Below are 16,930 nucleotides of genomic sequence, written 5' to 3'. Positions count from 1 at the left end.
TAATTTTTATAAATAAAAAGTATTTTAAACATGTTTATTTAATATTTTATGCGTCGAAATGAGTAAATGACTTAATTTTATAATTTAACTAAGATAATTTTTAAGTCACACAAAAACTATTTAATTTGCTGAAATAAGACAGTAAATGTATTAACTAAATTTGCTCTCTATTATTCTAGTTGTCTTGTATGAGCAGAGAAATTTTCATAATTTTTGTCTTGTTATCTTTGAGTTATGAATTCACAAATAAAATAGGATATCACTACTAAAAAAGTTTAAAAATTATAAAAGAATTTTTTTTCAGTAGTACAAAATTATAAAATAAATTGATTGGCTTTTTCGAATGACATTTCATTTTCTTACATTTTTTCGGAAAGAAAGGACCAATAGAAAACATCCACGTAAGCAGTTAAGAAAATTTTTCGAAGTGCCGGTCTCAAAATCCGAATTTTTGCGATTGTAGCATTTCATTCAATTCGAAGACAAGATCTCTGTATTCTCTAGTGTATGTAATTCTTTGAAAAAAACGCACCGGATGGCGAAGAAAAGTTTCTCTCAGTCTACTCTTCCCGGCGACGAGGAAAGTGATTGAGTATCAGCAAAGAATCAAGTCCCGAACAAATAAAACAATAAAAAAAAAAAAGTAAAGAGGCTTTCGATACTACATTTGCGGAATTCTTGATTTTAGAAGTACTTCTCATGGGGATAGGCAATGCTTTATTACTCCTTTGAATTCCAAATTTTCAATTTATTACTGTTTGTCAATTGCATTTCTTCTCCGTTTGTCACACTGGGCTGGTAGTAATTAGGGATTTGCAATTTCATTTTTGAACCTGCAGAAGGGGCAGAAATTCAAGTTCCTAACAGTTTAATGGATAAGATTTACGGCGTGTTCTCTGACGGCATACATTTTGCGACACCAGTATCGTCCTCGAGAACAAATGAAGTTGACTTGGTATGCTCATTCCTTTGGCTTACTAAGATATCTGGCATATGAACCGTTTAATTTTAGCATTTATTTATTTGTTATTAGTATTTTTTATTTAATTTTCAGGTACGAGGTGTCTTACAAATGTTGCAAGGTCTTTCTAGTTCGTTGTTTTATTGGGATGAGAGTGTTCGGAGTTTTTGTGTCAAGACTGGGATTTATGTGACTCATCTTTCCCAGAAAAGTGTACATGTTATTTTGAATCAATTTATATATGCGGCAACATGTTTGAAACTAGTAGAAATTTATGTCTCTAGAGTGGAGACTACAGGCAGAATAAGTTCTCCTACTCTTCGGGCATTTTCATCCGCCGTTTCTGCATGGCTTAAGGTATGTGGCGTGGCATTAAAATTGTCGGATGTATTTTTTTAATTTTTTGTCTAGTGTTTTTATATTTGCTTTTCACAAAGAGTGGTGAATTTATCCTTGAATCAGATGTTCAGGGGCATTGCTTTAAAGGAAGAAATGAAGATAACTGAATCAAATGTTGGAAACACACCAACCCTATTGGGATTAGCAAGTTCTTTATCAAGGTAAGTGACAGGGAAACTTAAGATATTAAATTTAGAATGTGTGAGAATATTTGTAGGTTTGGACATCATGTTAGATACCTTTGTGTGAGAATGTTTGTAGGTTTCGACATCATATTAAATACCTTGACCATTTATTGGTCATCAAATGTGAGTTGAGTTCATTTATAACTTTTCATTTTGGAAGTTCTTACTATATTTTCTTAGACACAAGGATCCGGTCAAATAATGATTGTACAAAAGATCATATTCACAAGGCGATATTACATCCGTTATATGTTCTGTATTTTCCTTTCAGATCCATCTTAGGCACTAACATGGTCATCATGCTTCTTGTTTTCTGTTGGAAAAGTTTTATCACACCAGGACATACATATCTGCAGTTTAGTCCTCATTGCATGTTATTTATTTTCCAGGTTTTATGTGGACAATTTTTGTAATACACTCATGGTCTTGATCTTCTTGTTATGGAATTTGCTGATGATCTTTCACTTATTTAGTCTTTGCTCAGGTGGTGAATATCTTTTGCAAATAGTGGACGGAGCAATTCCCCAAGTATGTTTTCAGTTTAATATGCCTGTTCCAGCTGCTCAAGTGGCTGTTCATATCCTTGACTATCTTTACAAGAAGCTGGATGAAGTGTGTCTTGTTCAAGGTGGTGAGGTTGTAGTTTCTTTTTTGGATACTTTGTGTGTCTTGCATTTATTTCCATTTTCTGATTTCACAATTCAAACTTGAAACATGTGCTGATGATGTTCAGGTGGAAGAATATCAGATGCTACTTCATATATTTGTTGGAAGCTTATTGCCATATATTGAGGGTCTTGATTCTTGGCTTTTTGAAGGAATGCTTGATGATCCTTATGAGGAGGTAATTGGTGATTAAACTATTGTTTGATATCATAGAGTCTTAAACAGTGTGTTTAGGCATGATGGAATGAGATGGTACGGCGTTAACATTTTTTTTTTTTTTTTGGCGGTGTCATATGCCTGGATTGTTCTTGGCCTCAGTGATGAACATGAAGTTTGATATGCAAGCTCATTGGACCTTGAAATTGTCTTCCCTTGCTGCTTTATTCTTTGATGCTGTCTGCTTTGTAAAATGTATGATTGTTTACTTTCCATGCAGATGTTCTTTTATGCCAACAGAGCTATATCAGTTGACAAGGCAGAGTTCTGGGAGAAGAGCTATGTATTGAGACAATTACAGTGTTGGAAATTAGATGCTGAGTCCTCCAGCCTAACTTCTGAAAGTAGTCATGTACGTGAAACAAATGAAAAGAGGCAAAATGGTTTGAGGGAATCCATTTCCCTGTCTAGTTCTGTGAAAGGACTTCAAGCTTGTCCTTTATTTATCAAGGACATTGCTAAGTCCATTATTTCTGCCGGAAAATCATTGCAATTGATTAGGCATGTATCTAGCAAAAGTAATGACAATGGCATTGAATGTCTGGGAAATTTCAATTATGGTAGTGATTGGAGCACAGTTCATCATGGACAGAGCATAGCTGGGTTGACTCTGTCTGAAATTTTCTGCATTTCATTAGCAGGTCTCATAGGCCATGGTGATCACATCTTTAGATACTTTTGGCAGGATGACTCATGTGAATCTGAGTTTATCCCTTCTCTACCGTCCTACATGAATGATCAGACGACGATGAATGGGAATACTGAAACTTTGGCAGTCTTAATACACTCAGAAAAGATGTGGTTTAAGTTCTTGCTCGATACATTGCTACAGAAAGGAGTGATTGATCAAAAATCTGCTAATAAGATTGCAAGCAATGTTCCAAACATGAAAGAAGAGAATATGGGTAAAGATATTGAGAACAATTTGTCCACCCAAAAAACATTTTGTCCAGAAAATCCAGTTATTTCTGTATGTGATGTGTCACTTAATATTAATAAGAGTAGTAATATCTGGAACGCACTGAACTTGTCTAGAAACTATTATCTTCCCCCGTTAAATGATGAGGTGCTGCGGAAGGCTGTTTTGGGTGCAGAGAGTGGGAACATTTCTGAAGTTAAAGGAACAAATTATGCTTTTGGTTTCCTGTTTGGTGAATCTGAACATCTTCGTTCCCAGTGTGATACAAAGTTGTTAGAAGTCCTGTTCCCCTTTCCCACTATTCTTCCATCTTTTCGGGTAAACCTCGATTGATATTCCAGTAAGCGATTCTGTCACATTTGTTGAGGTTAATATTAAGCATTATTCATAATTTGTAACAGGATGAACTTCATATCTCCGAGCTCTTACCTTTCCAGAAGAATAGCACCCTTCCATCTAGAGTACTAAGCTGGATTCAAAGTGTTGAACCTAGAACTACTCCACTTCCTGTGGTTATTATGCAGGAATGCCTCACTGTCTACATTAAGAAGCAGGTACTGCTCATATTCATTTGTGGAGATTTAGTATATTTTTCGTTTGAGCATGCTGTTGATTCTATTGAAAAACTTACTTTTACATGTCATAGGTGGATCATATTGGCAAGCTTATACTGTCAAATTTAATGAATGACTGGAGATTGATGGATGAACTTGCAGTGTTGCGTGCCATATACTTATTAGGATCAGGTACTACCTAGATTGGTAGCTTCTACTTTCCTGGTTATATTGTTATTTTATCAAAGATGATAACTGACATGTTCTGGTACTTTGCTACCTTCAGGTGATCTGCTGCAGCACTTTCTGACTGTGATTTTCAATAAGCTGGACAAAGGGGAAAACTGGGATGATGATTTTGAGTTGAACACTCTATTACAGGTGCAATCACCTTTTCAACAATATGCTCTGCCATTTGTTTAGATTTATATGGGATAAAAATATCCAACTTCACCACTCAATCTTTAGTATATGTGGTTCAAGTTATAATGATAAATGATGTGAAAGTTTTGTTATTGAATTCCACTGGATCTTGGGTTCTGACTACACTTTAATGCGACACTTACTCGTGCTTTGTATTGCATGGAATTCTGGACCTGTTAACGTCTTCTCAAGTTTTTTATGTTTCTTATGCATCCAGGAATCCATTAGAAATTCTGCTGATGGCAAATTACTAAGCGCCCCAGATTCATTGGAGGTCTTGATCACCGAAAGTCATGGTTCTAACAGTGATGAGCAACCTAGTATGGCTAACCTTGCATCAACTCCTCGTAAAAGTCATCCACATAGCTTTGGAATAGATGGTCTGGATTTACTGAAATTCACATACAAGGTATATCCTGCAGTCATGAACAGTTTATTTTGTTTTTTAATCCTTGTCCCTGAAAGAAATTATTCTAATATATATATTTATTGTTTGAGACAGGTCTCTTGGCCACTTGAACTTATTGCTAATATGGAAGCAATTAAAAAGTATAACCAGGTAAATTTTTCACTCTTTGCCTATATTTCAAAACTGTTGGTTCTAATTTAGTTTTCTGTTAATTGTTGTGAGTTTGATGTAGGTGATGGGCTTCTTGTTGAAAGTCAAGCGTGCCAAATTTGCACTTGATAAAGCTCGGAGGTGGATGTGGAAGGTTATTCTGTTCTGTTAACTCCAACCTTATTCACCCTCCTCCACACTTTGAAAGAGGAAATCCCATTAAGACTCTTGAAGTCACCTGACTCACCTATGGGGCCATTGTTTCACCACTGATCTAATTCTTTAGTATTGTCACTTCCAGGGTAGAAGCCTTGCAACAAACAGTCACAGTCACAAGCGCCATTGGTTAGTGGAACAGAAACTACTTCATTTTGTGGATGCCTTTCACCAATACGTAATGGACAGAGTATGAGTTTTCTCAATATTCTCTCTTGAATGTAATTTGGTTGAGGTGTATACTTGGGCATGTGCATTTGCTACTCTGATCCCCTATATGGTGTTTGGTTGTTTTGTTGAGCTACTTGTAGAGGTCTCCTCTAAGGGAAGTATATAAAGCATTTTAGTTATCTGACATATAGATTTCATAAGTAGGTATATCACAGTGCATGGCGTGAACTCTGTGAAGGTATGGCGGCTGCTGGATCTCTGGATGAAGTTATAGAAGTACACGAGGCTTACTTATTATCAATCCAGCGGCAATGCTTTGTGGCACCAGACAAACTGGTGGGTACTCATCTCTATTTACTAGGGTCTTGGCAATCAATGCTGAATGTCTTCTCTTTAGCTGGAGAATATTGTGAAATATATCAGAGTAAAGAATGTTCAATGGTCTCTTTTGCGTACAGTGGGCTTTGATTGCCAGCCGTATCAACAGCATCCTTGGATTAGCTTTGGAGTTCTATTCCATTCAGCAGACTTTAAGTAGCAGTGGAGCAGTTTCTGCAATCAAGGCCAGATGTGAAATGGAAGTAGATAGAATTGAGAAACAATTTGATGATTGCATTGTTTTCCTCCTCAGAGTAGCCTTCTGCCCATCCTGTTGTCTTCTTCTGTTCATGATTTGACCATCTAGTTTGCAGCATCTCACTCACATTTGTCCTTGGAATCATAAGCTTCATCCTTCAATTTTATGCAGGTCCTTTCCTTCAAGCTAAATGTGGGGCACTTTCCTCATCTGGCTGATTTGGTTACAAGGATTAATTACAACTACTTCTACATGTCTGATAGTGGAAACCTAATGACTGCCCCTGGCTCTGAAGCAGGACTCGGCAGGACCTTTGCTAGTAGAACAGATTGATGAAGAGAGTTTCTTAAGATGTGGTGGTCTCTTGTCTGTTAAATTAATGAATATCGGACACGTGCCAGCTGTTTGTACAGATCTGGGAAGAAAGCACTTTAATTTTTTTATTTAATTTTTGTTAATTTTTTTCCTTCAATATTGTAAATTTGTAATTAGACACCGTATGACTGTTTGTGAGGAATGTTTTGTTGGCTAATTAATAATTTAAGGACATTTTTACGGTTTTTCGAATGAGAAATTAGGATTAAAATAACAGCGCTGCTATTTCCTCCAAGTCAAACTCCGAGTCAAGCCTCGAAAGTCACAAAACGACGTCATTTCGTTTTGATCTTGAAATTTTTTAATTTCAGTGCAAGTGTTATGTTGAGCAATCTATTTCAATCCAAATGACGTCGTTCTCCTTCAATTCTTCTCAAAGCACACGACGTCGTTCTCGTTCAATCTGTTTCAAAGCTCGACACAGCATCGTCTTTAATTCGTTTCAAAGCACACGACGCCGTTCTCCTTTAATCTGTTTTAAGAAAATGAGTGCGAGCATATGCTTTGTCCTTCGATTTCCTTTCAACAACAGCACTCTAGTTACAAAACTCTAAGTACAGAATTCTTAAATTGCAAAACTCTGGCTGGTTCCTCAAAGTTGAGTATAGAACCCCTAAATTGCAAAACCTTGGCTGGTTCCTGAAAGTTGAGTGCAGAACCCTTAAATTGTAAAACCCCAACTGGTTCTTCAAAGTTAGTTTTAATTTGTATATGAGTTTTAGCATAAGGTAACGTATTGGTTTCTCAACATTTACTTAAATTTTGAGTTGGTTCGTGGTCTGTAGCTCGTATGATGGTTATAAGTTGTGAGCGATAGTGGTTGTAAGTAGTGGTTGGTAGTGGCTGGAGACCTGTCGCAATTGTGGCTAGAGAACTCGAGGGGTTTGAGATTACAGATTTGCAATTGTAACTGTGAGTTGAATTAAAACGGTGTGTTTTTATTTTAATTAAAACGGTGAGTTTTAATTCATGATTTGAGTCGGAGCACAGATCGGAAGTAGCTTTTTTCTTAAAATAATTCTTGAACACGTGTAAGGTGACTGACATTCATAATTTTTTCATGATTGTGATGAAAAAAACTTTTTAATGTCTCTTGTACGTGAAAAAGGAGTGATTAAGTTTGTATCATTCCAATTCTTGATTCACTCTTTCGGTTCGGTTTTCTTTTTAATTTTCTAAGAATATCAGGAAATATGTAAAAGACTTTAACTCTGTGGCACAGGTGCTTTGACGCCGAGGAGTACAGAGTAATGACAGAAAGTCGTAACTTTTTTTATTTTAAAATTTATATTAAATGATATTAAATAATATTAAATGGTGTGTTATTTTTTTTTTTTTTAAATCTTGTGTTATTTATTGATTAGTTAAAAAGATTAAGAGATATGTAACACTAGTCGACGAGTATAACGCAAGGGACAATATTCTCCCGCCTCCCACCCAGTCCCGCGCTATTTCCCGCCCTCCCTTCTCTTCTTTAAACCCTGCAAACACAAAACTTTACAAATTCTTTTATCGTTCCCCGATACAATCGCTAACATATGCTTCTCCGAGGAACATAAAACTCATAAGAGTATGCTGGAGAAAAATGTAAAGGTTCTCACAATCGCTGAGCTAATCCACGGTGCCCGGCCGCTATCCGGAACATCCTTCCTCCACCCTTATCTCGACCGTCCGATCTCTCGAACTTCCTCATCAAACTACCGAACACCTCTTGGTCCCGCCGATTCAATTTCTGACTCTACTAACCCTAAAATTCTGACTCCACTTAACCATCCTGTCGTTCTCATTGGAACCCTAACCCTACACTCCTCGCACGATGATTGCCTCGAATTCACCGATAGTTCCTCTGAAATTTGCTGCGATATTCTCGATTTTAATGTTCGCGCAATCGGAAAGAGAATCCACGTCTCGGCTTGGAACTTCATTCCCTTGAAAAGCACTAACGGATTCTTGGAGATTATCAAATGGAATTTTCCAGAGTCGACCTCTGTACTTCACGGGTGTTCAAGTACTGATTCTTTCGATTCGTTTCCGTTATTTCAAAGTTCCGTCGCTGCTAGTGAAATCGATCATTCAAAGTCTCGTTATCGCTTTCATGGCGCAATAGAATCAGTTAGTCCTGTTTCAATTGTTCCGTGTTCACGTCCATGTTCTTCGAACGATTCAGCTAACATTCGAGGGTTTCTAATGCGAGTTTTGGCTTGTGACTGTAAATTTTGTACCGCTAAAGAGTGTGAAATAACACACGAATGTCATTCATTTACCAAACCGAAGTTTGTATATTTTTTCGGTGCTGCTTCATGTTGGCATCCGGTGGCGACGAAGCTTGTTGGAAAAGTTATTACTATCTCGGGGCTCAAGAAAAAGTTGGTTTTCATCGGGAAGGAGGAGTCTCAATTGATGTTTGTGACGACAGAGAATTCTGTTTTACATGTGCCTCGGTTGTTGAAAAAGTGGTCACCCCCTTCAAAGACTGTTATTAAGGGGAAGGGTGAGTCTGGAGTGTATACTGGTGTTGTGAAAGGCGTATACATGCAAGGCTTGCTTGTTGAGCTCGACAACGAAGTGTGGCTTCTGCTAACTGATAAATTACGCACTGTACCACATAGTCTTAGATCGGGTGCTGTTGTACGTGAAATAACTTTGTTTCTCTGTCTCTTCATTGCATGACGCTTCCGTTTTAGTTTATAACTTTTTTTTTTTTTTCAGATTTCTGTGAGAAATGTTCATTTTGTGAATCCAAGATTTTCTTGGACAAAAATTTTAATACTTGGGGCTTGCTGCAAGACTAGCATTATTGTAGAGTCATTTTCTCCATTGGAATCAGGGTTTGTACTGTTTATTTTGTCATTGTTTATATCTCTTAGAACTTTTGTCAAGTGATTAAAACATGGTATCTCTAGAATTGGCTCGTAAACCATTGGTTGTGTTTATCAGTTATTTAACTCAATTGTCCTGTTGGTCTCACTTTAGGCTCTTCCTAGGATGCTATTCAAAAAACCAAGAATTCATTCAATTTCCTAACCAGAAAATGCCCCAACACCTATGAAAATAAATTCAATTGTTTATTGCAGTTGCTATATGAATGCTGGCGCCCAAAATCTATTGGGGAAGTTCATTGAGTCTTTGTCATTTTCTGCTAGACTCTGGTATGAATTTTGTTAATGCTTTTAGGAATTTATAGAACCTCCTTTTGATCTTTGATATTCTAGATTGATTTGGATTTTAGGGCACTTCTTGTTGTCACATGTTTCCAGAAAAAGTTTTCTGGTATCTTATTGGATAAGGAGATTTTGGGATCAAAACATGTAAGTATTCGTTTTCTTGGTATTATATTTTGCTTCTAATGGAGTTTCTTGTTCTTGTGTGAAACCTAAAACTTCTCTTGCACAGTCATTTTCATATAAATTTTTGATGAGATGATGTGTATTGTTGCAAGGAGTTATCAGAAAAAAGGACTCGCTCAGATGTATTGTAGCTCACATTTACCGTCTTCCGTAATTCGAGCTCGGGTAAATTGGTAATTCACAGTTAGATATATGAATATATCTCTGTTATGGCAATTACATTGTCATCTTCTTAATGAGTGTCTTTTGGCAGCATGGGATGTTTACAGAATTGTGTAAGCATGAATCATGTGGCTGTGGTAGCGAACCATATTGTGGTAACCTTAGATTGGTAAGTCCGTGTCTGTGAGTTCTCTCTCTTTTTTTTTTTTGAAGGGTGATTTTTTTTTTAATACATTAGAATTAGCTAGTCTTTCTAGAATGGGCGGATTTTAATTGATATGTTCATGTTTGTCACATTTAATTGACAGTTAAAGGGAGATTAAGATTTAATATTTTTCTGGTTATCTTCAGGTGGCGCCAATCTCTAGTTTCATCTACCACTGTGAGGCTACAGGGATAAAAATGCTGTTAGAATTTGACAATGAATGTCATCTATCGTTTAAGAACAACAGATACATCCTTTTATCTTCTGAAGGTGAATACTACGGTCGGTCAAAGAGGCAGATTGTTCCTAGTGAAGACATTGGTATTGTTTTGCTTGGAAGTTTAAAGGTTAGTAGTTTGACTTCATTTCAGTAACGTCATGGGCTTCTTGTTGCGATAGTCTATTGCAATATGGCCAAACTTGTGTTTAGGGTAATAGGGGTGTGTATAAAAGATATATACTGATGCTATGTTTGGTTATTGACTGGGAAAGAGAATGAATCATTGATTTTCTTGTTGAAGTTATTTGATTTCTTGTTCTGAATTATAGATTATCATCTTAGGATGTTTGGTTTGCTACTTTAGTTATTACCATTAGATGCCATCCTTTGCACTTTCAGCGTATTTGTTCTTTGAATATGAAGATTTAATCAGATACTTCCAATTTGAGAGGCGCAAAAACTTCTGTGTATCTAATTGTGACTATTTATGTTTCAGATTTCTCCATCTTCTGGAAGGTTGCAATTGGTAGACATGACTGGAACCATTGATGTTATTATTCCAGACCTTTCATTAACTTGGGAGAACAGCAGTATATTTGAGGTCAGATTCATTGATGATTCAACTTCCTATTCTCCTCCATCTTGTTCTAAACTTCTTTCACTTGTGCTACTTTTTTCCTCTCAAGTCTATAGGGTAAAACTTGCTTGTGCTGGATTTTCAGATAATTGACTATACTCTCATGATGGAAGGCTTACCTGAAGTTGCAGATCGATTGTGGTTGCCAAAAAATGTTTCATTCTCATGCAAGGCAATTTTTAATTGTGCTCCGCTATCAAGAAAACGAAACTTATCAACTTTTGTCTACTTTCACATGTGCAATTCACCCAACAACTATCTTCCCTTTTATCCTTGTGCGGGCTGGACAAACGATTTCAAGGAACTTGAAAGTGGAATGTTCCATCTGATTCAGGTGACACACAAATTTCCTTTGCTACAGAAGGTATGTCTCATCTTTTAAACGATGTGATAATTTGTAAAAGTTTCTTCTTTTTGTTTTATTTTTTAATTCTGTAACTGTTTTTGCTTGAGAAGCCATAACGGAGGAGAATAGCTCAGTAGTAACTGTGTTCTCTCAATCAGCAATGCTTTCTTATATTTTACAGATTGTTAACCTTTTACATCTGTCTTTTACCAGTTTGAAGGTGATCCTTTGGTACTAAACAGGTCTAGTATGTTTGTTGAGGCCATAGTGTTGCCATGTAATCTAGTTCTTTATGGGAAGGATGGAACTGAGCATCCAACTAAGGTTTTAGGGGGTTTGCCGAATGAGCTCGTGAAACATTGCACTGGTGAAAATTACCGAGGATATGTTCCTGAAAAGAGATGTAAAAGTAATTATAAATCAGGCAGAGCAGTTAGTTCAGGTTTGATGGATGACTTGGCTTTTGTTGAATGTGAATTGAGCACTTGTTTTCAATGGGAATCTAGCAAGGAACGGAAACATACACACTTTGAAATGTCTCATGAAATTCCGTGCAAGGCTGCTGTTAGAAGTGCTAATAATCAGAGCTTGGTTCTTCCCGCAATCTTGTGTCGGATAAAGGCCAATTTAAATAGTAATGTTACCTTCCAATGTTTAACTGCTGAGAAGATCTTGCTGGAATTCAATTCTGAAAGTTTTTTGAAGTATCAGGTATCTGGTTGCCTTTTTGTTTTTCTTTTCTGGTCTATTTGTTTTATTTAAATATTTTATTTTCAACTAGTTTGCTTACATCTTTTGGGCATAATAAAATATTTCCCTATTTTCCTCGATTTTTAGTCAAGATAACATGTGCTTATTTGAATCTGAATTCCAGTTGTTGCAGATTGGTGGTTATTACATCTTTAAGCACCATATAGAAAATTGTTTTTGTACTACAAAGGACTCAGAGAATGTCGGCAATGCTAAAATCCCTGCCAAAATCCCAGTCAGTTCTAAAACACGGATGTGGAGTCTTACCTTCTCTACTGATGAAGTTGTCACTTATAATAGATCACCTTCAAATGGTGATTCTTCCTTCAGCAGCCATGAAGCTCTGGCAGTAGATCAAGTTGAACTGCTTCTTCATGGACTTTCGGACAGTTATTTAGGAAAATCTTCAGATGTCCATCTTTTTCTATCTGCCAATGCAAAAGACATCTTGAAGGTAAAACTCAAGGATTTGGAGGAAGACTTTATTAAGCCATCTGTGGGACCAGATCAGACTTCCAATATTTCTTCTTGCACACGGACCACATTGAATGTACCTGGGCTCTCATATGGACCTCTTGATTCTAGTTTCCTGGTTCCGGAGGGAAATTTAATCTCTCTGCATGGAGATGTGGTTGCAGTACATGGTTTTGATGACAGTTCCGTCAGTGAGCATCTAAGCGGTGAAAGTCTTAGTGATGTTCTTCAGTTCGGATTCTTTCAAGAACTTGGAAAGACCTTTTGCATTCATGTTTTGGTGGACCATAAACCTGTAATTGTCTATTATGATGTTTATTTCTTATTTTTTCTATTTTATTGTATGAAGATTGCATGTCTTATCTAGTCATCTTATACTTTGATTGGTTAGGTAAGGATTTTTGGTTCCCTAAGCGAACATGTGTATCTAATTGGATTTGGACCTGGTGTAAATGCAACATTTCACCGGATTCTACCAGCAAGGTTAGGTTAGCTGCTTCTAAAAAGACATACATTTTGCAGTCTATGCTTCAATACTTTAGTTAAACTTTCTTCAAGTGCATTGTGATTTATCTTTCTGATAGTATTTTAACTGTTAGTGTGATGTATGGAAATTCTGAGACAGGTCGTAGGCTTTTTGTTTTTGGGTATTTCCCTTCGCAATCTTCAATTGTTACTGTATTCAAACCCCAAAGTTGAGAGAGCAGTAAATTGTTCGAAGAACTCTAGTTTCCTCTCTCTGATACACCCTGTTGAAACAGAAAATGAGAAGATTACTTCTTGGCATGATTAATGATAGAAAATCTAAATCCTCTGAACCATGGTCTTTGGGTGCTGCAATTAGAGTTATAAAATTTAAGGTTACTGTGGAAAACCGATGCTGATTAGCAGTGGGTCATATGTTAAGTTGATTTATGATCATATGATGATAAAGTAGCTTTGGCTTTTAGAATACCGTAAGAAGGATTTTGGCATTTTATGTACCCGGAGATTGTAGTCTGTCACCAATCAAGATTTTCAGAAGATGTCAGATTATAACTGCAACAATCTTGTATTGGAGTTTGTCAACACATCCTTAGATTGATTGAACCATTACCCATGGGGAAATAGATCATAATTCTTCTTCGTCTTGCATTAGATTTTGTTATACAGGCTTGCTTTGCAAAACTCTTGCTGACCATAACAAATTCTCTCTTCTTTCCCTTCCTTTCAAGTGTGAGATGTGGACATTATATATATTGGCAAATGTTACACTTTCATGTTAATTGTTCATTATTCATGTGCCTGTGGCTTACACTTCACAATTTCAATGTTTTACAACCTCCTGCTAAATTGCTTCCTTGTGGTTTTGTTGAATCATCTTAATGAATACTAACATAATTGCCATTTCATGGTTTTCCAGGGTACCTGACAGCTTCACACTGTTATCTATATCATTTATTGTAGTAAACTCCATAAGAGTTGTCAATAATCCATTTATTGACAAGATTTCCAACTTATGGTCTAATTCCGATATGTGCAACAAAGCCTCACCAGACACTGTTTCTTCTGGGTTGATTTCAGAGTTGGTTCAATGCTCAGATTGCAAGCCAATGCGCTTATACTGCAGGGTAAGTTGTATTTAAAGCCCCAAAAAAAAAAGTTTGATTTCACATCTGTCTCTTAATCACACGCTACTGTCTTTGCTTTTGTATTCTTATGGATGAAGTAATTTCTTGTAATGAGGATAATCATGTTTACGCGTTCTTGTGATAGGTTGTTTCTGTCCATGTTCTCATTCTGGAACAGAAGAACCGAAAGTGTGACAGTTTACATTCAAAACCTCATTCCAGGGCCCATCTTGTTGACATTCCTCTTGCTTGTTTTGTGTTGGGTGAGTTATTTGTCCTTTTTAGAGAGTATTAATTGAATACATGAGTTGATAGTCCACATAATTTTGACAAAAGCAATGGCATCATGTCATCTCTTAACCTTTCGATGGTTTTCTATTGACATTGTTTTGCTATACCTAGTGGCACTTTTAAATTTATCAGAATGATGGAATAGGTCTCCATAGTTGCATCAATCAGCTTGCAATTTTAATTTTGGGATTCTTTCTGCATTATTAGAAAATGCAGCACATTACATATGCAACTGAGATACATCATACATGAACTCTGTGGCTTATCTCGTGCATGCGATGGTGCTTCATGATATTTATTTCTATTTTTTCTCTCCTTTTTGTCCATGCATTTGCATGTTTAGATGATGGATCATCCTCTTGTTACTGCTGGGCTAATGCTGAACAAGCAGCAACCTTTCTAAGGCTGCACGATGAACTCCCGCAGAGTGCTCTTGAAAACAGTGGATTGACATTGAAGTGGATTGGCATTGATAACAATGGCTGGACCACCACTATGTATCATCTTGAGAGGATTGTAAAGAAGCATGACAGAATTACTGTAAAGAACTATGGTTCGGCAGCTGATTCTTGTTACCAAGATCTCACTGTTTCTGTCAGTTCAGAAAATGTCCTCACCAGCTCAGATGAAAATCTCCTCAAACTTATAATCTACAATGCTTGCTTTGGCTCATTGTGGGTGAGTTATATACAGTAGATATTTTTCTTTGAGTAATAAGTATATGAAGGAAAGCGAGATGTGGTGCAACCCCATTAAATTTAGTATGATAAATTATTCTATTTGTGCCAGTCAACGACTGTTGTGTTCCATGGCTTATTTCTTTAATGGTCTTTTTTTTTTTTGGGGGGGGGGGGGGGGGGGGTGTTCCTTTTCTTTTGCATTCATTATTCTTCAATGTCGAAGCACTGATTGAATGAGGTATTTTCATTTGCCCGCGCAGACTGTTGTTGCTAGTGTGATGGATTTAAGTGCTGTCAGGTGGTTGGAAAAAGAACACCTTATGAATACCGAGATGACAATGAATTCTATGCAAAACATATGTGCTACAGAAGTCTATCACACCAATCCAATCACTGAGGCCCGGAATGTGATTCAAGAACTACAGGACAGGTAGTTGTTCCTACTGTTAAATTTGCTTGATGTGAGATGGATAATTATCTTCTGTACATGTCTTACCCAAAAAGATATGAAGTCAACCAGCCGTCAGTCCGGGTGGCACCAATAATTGTATTTAGATGATCTATTTTCCCAGCATGTATAGCAATTTATTTCCTCACATTTTGAACTAGACTCTCCAGATTGTTCACTCAATCAAATGTCATTTGATTCAAAGTAGTAAGATGTTAATGGAACTTACAATTCCTCAAGTGCTTTTCACATGATGCAGAAACTTGTAGGTTTCATGATTCTATAATAATAAAAAAAAAAAAAGCTCATAAAAAGCTTATTTGATGCACTATACCTACTCATATTGTGGCTAATCACTGTTTTCTTTTGTTTAAGCTAAACTGCCTTTGAACCATTAATTACTGAAGTGCTCCTCGCACATCAGTATGGTGATGGAAATATGTACTCCCCTTTACAGTTGTACTTCAGTTGTCAAATGGAGACATTTAGTTATTGTATTTATGTTGTCTAATTATGACTACCATGGCCCCGATAAAAAAGGATGTGAAGCCAATTTCCTGTAATGGCTTTTGTGGGGGTAAAGCCCTGTTGGTCCCGATCCATTGTCTGTGCAGGCTCAGATGTGCGATATCCTTGCCAACTGGGAGAAAATAAATAAACTCCATAATTTTCTCCGGGAAAAAGATCATGTCAGAAAGGGCGAAGAATTGAGTTAAATTTTAATATTTCGGCATCAGGCGACTGATTGGTTCACATCACTCTTCAGTTTAGCCCTGAGCATAATATTCGGCTGAACTGAGTAAAATGCTTGTGGGAAGAAGGGTATCAAATTGAGTAGCCCCTGCATTTCATACATTAACTTCTTACATAAATGTTTGTCTGAGTCTTCAACTCCTTTTTTTTTTACTTTGACCATGTTAGTGTTAATGTATTTGGTCTTCCCATTAAAATGCAAAGATGGCTGGAGATGGAGAGGGATGCAATAACATATTTCCAAGGTAACTAGTTAAGTTTGTATTTGTAGAGGGAAGAATGCAGTCAATCGTCTCATCCAAGTAATCAATTGTATGGGCTTTTCCATTTTCTCCACTGAAGACGAAATTAGGTAAATAATTCAAGAAATGATTTTCGGTCAAGGGAACCGAGGTAGCCAAATAATGGGTTAAAAGTCGTGTGGAAAGTGGTGTTCACGCGTTACAAGTGAGAGTTTGACTGTAGCATTGTTTTAATACATACGTACTGAGTAAAGAGTGAAGTGTTAAGGTTGTTTTCCAATTGCTTATTAGGAACCAGAAAAGGCACTGCAAAAGTTCGTCGACGTTTTTGAAAGGAGGCTGTCTAGGAGAAAGGATTTGGACTTTTTTAACTTTTGACAGACTCCTTACAGATTCCCTCGTCTTTTTCTCATCAACTTTTCCCCTTTTCTTTTCTTTCGTCCTTTTCACTGTCATTTCATTTGGGTTCTTCATTCAAATATTTTCCTTTAAAAAAAAAAAGAAAAAAAATTATTTAGGCCCATCTTCACACCATCGGATATTA

The 16,930-nt window shown here is 36.7% G+C and overlaps 2 protein-coding genes across 9 annotated transcripts; both read left to right on the top strand.

Moving 5' to 3' along the window:
- The first annotated feature begins 452 nt into the window (after nt 1–452).
- LOC102626676 (uncharacterized) lies at nt 453–6,406 on the top strand. 6 transcript variants are annotated; one of them, XM_052442085.1, is made up of 17 exons: nt 454–709; nt 840–955; nt 1,055–1,318; nt 1,424–1,521; nt 2,019–2,181; nt 2,279–2,389; nt 2,648–3,664; nt 3,748–3,900; nt 3,993–4,092; nt 4,187–4,281; nt 4,541–4,732; nt 4,826–4,882; nt 4,965–5,036; nt 5,184–5,288; nt 5,474–5,605; nt 5,728–5,920; nt 6,018–6,406. In XM_052442085.1, the coding sequence occupies exons 1-17, from the start codon at nt 700–702 to the stop codon at nt 6,062–6,064; spliced, it is 2,925 nt and encodes a 974-aa protein (XP_052298045.1). In that variant the 5' UTR covers nt 454–699; the 3' UTR covers nt 6,065–6,406. The 6 variants fall into 6 exon arrangements, 5 of the variants coding, with proteins under 5 accessions (XP_052298045.1, XP_006473381.2, XP_052298046.1 ...); XM_006473318.4 differs by having other exon boundaries at nt 455–709; nt 5,728–5,901; XR_003064571.2 differs by lacking the exon at nt 6,018–6,406 and having other exon boundaries at nt 453–709; nt 5,508–5,605; nt 5,728–5,875.
- A 1,198-nt stretch (nt 6,407–7,604) lies between these two features.
- Nucleotides 7,605–15,630, top strand: LOC102626180 (CST complex subunit CTC1). Of its 3 annotated transcripts, XM_006473316.4 has the most exons (16): nt 7,607–8,849; nt 8,931–9,049; nt 9,296–9,370; nt 9,451–9,529; nt 9,671–9,733; nt 9,822–9,899; nt 10,082–10,282; nt 10,652–10,756; nt 10,878–11,156; nt 11,352–11,849; nt 12,013–12,657; nt 12,754–12,845; nt 13,765–13,972; nt 14,118–14,235; nt 14,607–14,941; nt 15,204–15,630. In XM_006473316.4, exons 1-16 carry the CDS (start codon nt 7,794–7,796, stop codon nt 15,375–15,377), a joined length of 4,125 nt encoding a protein of 1,374 aa, XP_006473379.2. In that variant the 5' UTR covers nt 7,607–7,793; the 3' UTR covers nt 15,378–15,630. The 3 variants fall into 3 exon arrangements, with proteins under 3 accessions (XP_024952234.2, XP_006473379.2, XP_024952233.2); XM_025096465.2 differs by lacking the exon at nt 9,296–9,370; XM_025096466.2 differs by lacking the exons at nt 14,118–14,235; nt 14,607–14,941; nt 15,204–15,630 and having other exon boundaries at nt 7,605–8,849; nt 12,754–12,850; nt 13,765–13,947.
- Nucleotides 15,631–16,930: the final 1,300 nt, after the last annotated feature.

The sequence above is a fragment of the Citrus sinensis genome, chromosome 5 (assembly GCF_022201045.2).
Source record: "Citrus sinensis cultivar Valencia sweet orange chromosome 5, DVS_A1.0, whole genome shotgun sequence".
Classification (NCBI taxonomy): Eukaryota; Viridiplantae; Streptophyta; class Magnoliopsida; order Sapindales; family Rutaceae; genus Citrus; species Citrus sinensis.
Note: the sequence above shows the minus strand (reverse complement) of the source record. Positions and strands in the feature narration are given on the sequence as shown.

What these genes read in the sequence shown, in the direction of transcription:
- LOC102626676 (XM_006473318.4), top strand. An exon ending in CTGTCTACATTAAGAAGCAG is followed by an intron (nt 3,901 to 3,992) that starts GTACTGCTCATA and finishes TACATGTCATAG; the next exon opens with GTGGATCATATTGGCAAGCT. An exon ending in GCATTGTTTTCCTCCTCAGA is followed by an intron (nt 5,902 to 6,017) that starts GTAGCCTTCTGC and finishes AATTTTATGCAG; the next exon opens with GTCCTTTCCTTCAAGCTAAA.
- LOC102626180 (XM_006473316.4), top strand. Translation starts at nt 7,794, where the DNA reads ATGCTGGAGAAAAATGTAAAGGTTCTCACAATCGCTGAGCTAATCCAC. An exon ending in GTCTTAGATCGGGTGCTGTT is followed by an intron (nt 8,850 to 8,930) that starts GTACGTGAAATA and finishes TTTTTTTTTCAG; the next exon opens with ATTTCTGTGAGAAATGTTCA. An exon ending in TTTTGCTTGGAAGTTTAAAG is followed by an intron (nt 10,283 to 10,651) that starts GTTAGTAGTTTG and finishes TTTATGTTTCAG; the next exon opens with ATTTCTCCATCTTCTGGAAG.